This window comes from Rhea americana, unplaced genomic scaffold (assembly GCF_003343005.1).
Source record: "Rhea americana isolate MKP2758 unplaced genomic scaffold, rheAme1 scaffold_611, whole genome shotgun sequence".
Lineage (NCBI taxonomy): Eukaryota > Metazoa > Chordata > Aves > Rheiformes > Rheidae > Rhea > Rhea americana.
In genome coordinates, this window is record NW_028186770.1 from 17448 (window position 1) to 22504 (window position 5057).

At 58.3% G+C, this 5057-nt stretch overlaps 1 protein-coding gene across 1 annotated transcript; it reads right to left on the minus strand.

Annotated features, from left to right (window-relative positions):
- Positions 1-3411: 3411 nt before the first annotated feature.
- MPV17L2 (MPV17 mitochondrial inner membrane protein like 2) lies at positions 3412-5033 on the minus strand. Its single transcript, XM_085320148.1, has 5 exons — positions 4824-5033; positions 4434-4604; positions 4087-4163; positions 3868-3996; positions 3412-3784 (listed from the first exon to the last, which is right to left on the minus strand). The coding sequence occupies exons 1-5, from the start codon at positions 4999-5001 to the stop codon at positions 3719-3721; spliced, it is 621 nt and encodes a 206-aa protein (XP_085176274.1). The 5' UTR covers positions 5002-5033; the 3' UTR covers positions 3412-3718.
- Between the last annotated feature and the right edge of the window lie 24 nt (positions 5034-5057).

Here is a 5057-nt window from a genome sequence, read left to right on the forward strand (position 1 = left end):
CTGCTTCCCGAAGGTCGACCCAGATCAAGACCTACTCCTGGGACAACGCGCAGGTCCTGCTGGTGGGCAACAAGTGCGACATGGAGGACGAGCGCGTGGTGTCGTCGGAGAAGGGCCGCCAGCTCGCCGAGCACCTGGGTGAGCGCCGCCGCCGCCGCCCTCCCGCCCGTCGTTTCGTTAGCGATTTCCTCGCCGCTTCCGCTGCTGGAGTAGCGGCAGCGGCGCCGAGCCGGGCTGCCGAGGAGCGTCGGCAGCGAGCGGGGAAAACCGGGAAAAACCCCGGGAGGGTTAAACCCGGCTCGAGCAGGGAGGAGGTTTTATGGCTTTATGGCGGGGGGGGGGGGAAGCGTTGCAAACCTCCCATAAATATTTAAATATTTAACCAGCGGAGGAGGAGCCGGGGCACTTTTCAGGTAGGCGGCAGCCCTGTATTTATTAAGGGGGCGAAGGAAGAGCTGTAAATCGAGGCGGTGGGATTGGAGGGGGGGTGGGGGCCACGGCGTTTGGGCCCTGACGCCCCTCTTCCCTCCTCCGGCCAGGCTTCGAGTTCTTCGAGGCCAGCGCCAAGGACAACATCAAYGTCAAGCAGACCTTCGAGCGGCTGGTGGACATCATCTGCGAGAAGATGTCGGAGTCGCTGGACGCGGCCGACCCGGCGGTCACCGGCGCCAAGCAGGGCCCCCAGCTCACGGACCAGCAGGCGCCCCCGCACCAGGACTGTGCCTGCTAGGGCCCGGCGCCCCGGCCCCCTCCGGTACCGCCGGCTCTCGGTCCGTGCGTCCCGCCCCCTCCCCGTGTCCGTAGTTCCCCCTCCACCCTGGGGGAGGTTTTTTTTGGGGGGAGGGGGGAGCGGCATGGCTTTTGCTGCTGATACCTCGCAGGCTTTGCCCTCGGAGCCTGCCCTGTCCCCTGCCCCGAGTTAGGCTGTGCCCCCCACCCCTCCTTATTTATTTTTAAGCCCGGGATGGTAGGAGAAGAGCTCATCCGAGTCTGCTTTCAACTGTTCTACGAGCCTGACTCCGATATATACATATATATATATATAAAAAAATTTGATTTCCGTTGTTTGCCCGTCTCCGGCTCGCGGGAAGGGCGGCTGGGAGCGGCGGCGGCCGAGCTGGTGCCGCGGTGCTTCCCGCTCGCCGCCGTGTCCCGAGCGGAGCCGGGCGCCCGCGCCGAAGCCCTGCCGCGGCCTGGGAAGGGGCGGCTGCGCCGGGAACGCCGCGTCCCGGCCGGCGGCCCCCCTCTCCCGCTCGCCAGCCCGGCCGCCCTCGCTCCCCGCCTGCCCGAAGAGCCGCTCGGTTCTCCTTGCTCTGTGGCTGTCCCCTTGCCCCAGATGGATATATTATTTCATAACTCTTGTTTATTTGTATAAATAGATGCTAATTTATGCTCCTGCTGTCTTCCTCCTTGTACATATAAAGAACAACAACAAAAAAAACCCTCCTTGTAAATAGAAGTAGGAAGTGACACTGTGTGTGTGTGTGACCTGCCGTGCTGTGGCTGTGTTGGTGCATTTATTTTAATCAGTGTGGTAACCTGCTTGTGAATATCCCTTTTAAATCTATTATTTAAAGGTTAAAAAAAAGGAAAAAAAAAACAAAAAAAACAAAACCCCAAGGCCAGCAAAGCAAGCTGTAGCAAACTAGTCCCAGCTCAGCGGCCGTGACCAACGCGCAGCTCCTGGGAGCGCATGGCCAGGAGGAAACCGCTGCCGCTTCCCGAGCGAGCCGGGCTCCGCGGGCTCGGATGAGCATTGCTGATTTGCTACAGAGCGTTTGGCTCCTTGTCTGTTAATAGAGTAATGTGCTTTTGTGGAGACTGTGAATAAGTGGATATTACTATAGCAATGACTGACCCGGAGGTCTTGCTTCCCTCTATTTATTTTTCTTGGAGCGCTGTGTCTTTATTTTACAGGTCCCCTGACCACAGTATCCTGTTCCCCCCTTCCACCTTCCTATTTTTGTGAAGTTTACTTATGGAAGAGTTACAYTGTACTGTACAAATGTCAAAAGTGTCAAAAGAGTACAATTTCCTAAAAATCACTGTATTAAAGAAATGTTGTGAAGAAATAAATCAATGCTGATCACCAGTTACTCCCCGTCATTGCAGGAGCTAGGGGAGGAGGGGGAGGCCAGTGAGCGCTGCCTCCCCAGCCGGGACGACCCCCAAGCAGGGGGAATGGCCATTTCCCTGCTGCTTCTAACCTCTTTCCTCCTCAGATTAGCAATTTCGAGCTCTGTGACAAAGACCAAGGATCTGGTTTTGTAATTTGCATTTGCCAAATGGCTCCCGGCACACTCCAGCAGCCTGGCGCACAGCCGTGGGAGGGCTGGTCCCACCCTGACGGCAGTGTGGTTCAGGAGCGAGGACAGAGCTGTAAGTAAAGCTCATCTTTAATCTTTAGAAAAGTCGATTTAGGCACATTGAGCCAATCTTCATCAATGCTGTAAATAAATAAGTTSCCAGGTTACAGTATGAGCATCGCGCTTGCCTGGGGCCCCGCAGCGATGCTCCAGCAGCCTCCTGCGCTGGAGCACAAAGCAAGGGCCCAGCCCCAAGCTCGAGCAGCCTGCGTGCAGGAGGGCGCAAGGAAATGAGAGTTTGCAGCCTGACGAGGGGCAAGGGCAGCCGACGAGCACATGAGGGTTTCCGGGGAAAAGCCACGAGGGAAGGGACGATGCGGGGCCGGACTGGGGGAGCAGACGCTGGCCGCAGCGGGACCAGCCCTGCAGTTGGGTGCAGGCAGTTGCTGCTGCGGGGATGGGGTGAAAGCAGCCAGCAGAGCTGTGGCTCGAGGGCTGAGCCAGAGCTGCTTGGCCCTAAAAGAGCTCCTGGCAGGGCCTGCTGAGAGCTGAGACAGAAGAGGGGCTGGTGTGGTCCCAGCGTAGGGCTTTCCCTAAAGAAGGCCTTAGCAAAGCCTCTCTTCTAACTCCATCTTTTGGGTTCAGCTGTGTTTGACGGGGGGCAGAGATTACACAGCTATAATTGTAAGTTTGCAGCCCACCACAGTGGAGTTCATCCCCTGAAACAGAGRGGGGAATGCAGAGAGAGGGGAAAGGTAGCCCTAGATACAGTGACCTTTCCCATGGTAATTGGCAAGAATTTGCAAAGAGAAAAAAAGCAGGGAAAGGTTGGAGGCGCTAGGATGTGATCAGAGGGGGCGGCAGCGATTTGCCAGACAAACAGCTGAATCGGGAGCAAGGAATGGGTTGGAGCTGCTGTGTTTGCTGTCAGGGCTGCTCCCTTCCAGAAGCTGTTAGAGGCRAGCAAGGGGGCCGACCTTGCTGGGGAAGGGAAAAACCTGCCTGCAGCAGAGCAGAGAGCCCTGGGGATCAGTCCCCCCCAGGTGCTGGATGCAAAGCGCAAGTGCAGCAGCTGCTCCCACCCCTAACAGCACGGGCTCTGTGGAAAAATAGAAAAATCAGCTCTATTAAATAGCCTTTGACATAAGATTCTCTAAATCCCTAATTGCAATCAGTAGACGAGTTAATTAGCAAGATCTTCCTGGGCTGCAGTGAAGTGCAGCCCATGGCTGTGATTGTCTCCGGGAATCAATTTTTCTTCCCTGGGTCGAGGCCTCGTTCGTGGCCACCACGAGCCGCCTCCTGCCCACACCCACAGCACTTGCAGCCGGGAAACCCAAATAACCAATTAGCACTGGGCAGGTTACAAAAACAGGGCAGCAGTCTTCGAGAACGGCTTCAGCGCTGTCTGTTCACATCCCAATGCTGCGCTGGTTTACATGCTGCAAGTCGTGCTCGGTGCTCAGGGGCTGGTTATGCTAAAAACACAAGAGAAGGGGCTTAGTCGATGTGGCCCGGGCAAGGTGACGTGGCCTAGTGGCCTGAGAGCAACAGCACTTACCCTGTGCTTGAGATAGGAGAGGTATGTGTCCCAGCCCAGCGTAATCGTGTTCACGTAAACCACCCGGTACTTGGGAGGGAGGAAGAGGAAGTTCACGAGCTGAGCCGCTGGCCACACGCACCAGTCAGCCTACAAGGAGCAAAATAGATGTTATCAGCACTTAGCCAGAGCGTGCAGTGTGAGAAGGGGGTGGAGGAAGAGCAGAAGGGATGCGCTTACCTTGTAAAATTCCCAGAATTTCTCCTTCAGCTCCCTCCAGCTCTCCTCCAGGGTCTGGCCCTCCAGGGCACCCATGCCTGCGGYGAGAGGCGGGGTGAGCAGCGCCAGGGTTGAGCAGGCAACGGTACTATATCAGGCACCAGCTCGTGCGTCACCAGCTGCAGAAGGAGCCCCCGTTCCCCCTCCAGGAAGGGAGCCACGGAGCAGGGGTGACGGACGTCGCGCCGGCAGCCTGTGCGCTCCTCCGCGCCTGGCTAAGAACGCGTCACCCGTTCCCCAAGCAGATGCAGCGTGGGCTCGCTCTCRTTTTAGCAACATTTATATAAGGCGGATAGTGACACTTTTACCTAAGAAATACCAGACTCCCAGCGCTGGCGATGCCACCAGTTGGTCAATGAGGACTTTCTTCAGGACGGTTTTCATGCCCTTAAAGCCACTTGCGGGAAAGGCTCCATCCAACCAGAGGTACCAGTAGTGCATCAAGGGCCCCATGCTGCAGCCGATGGCAAACATGCGCGCTGCAACACAACACCGCCGCGTGAACGCCCGCCGCGGGCTGCCACGCACAATGCCTTCGTGCATTATTTATGTGTCGCCCCTGTAAGCGTATACGGCCCTCGGGGGGGGCGAAAAAACGCAACAAAAGGCGAGCGGGTCCCCGCCGGGAGCCCGCGAGGGACGCGGTTAGGGCAGGACGCGGTGCAGAGCGACGGCAGTTCCTCTCGGCGCGGACCCACCTGTGCGAGCCAGCTCCCACGGCCTGGCCGSGTCCTTCCGCCGCTCCCGCGTCTGCTGGAGCGCGTCGCCGGCGGCCAGCAGCGCCCCGCAGCTCACCGTGTTGGTGGCCAGCAGGAACCGGCCCTTGAAGAAGGGCTCGCAGCAGCTGCGGAAGAGCCGCCTGCCCCGGGCGAGCATCCCGCCCGCGGCCGGGCCCGGCCCTGCAGCCGACGGGCAGCAGGAGGAGGAGGAGG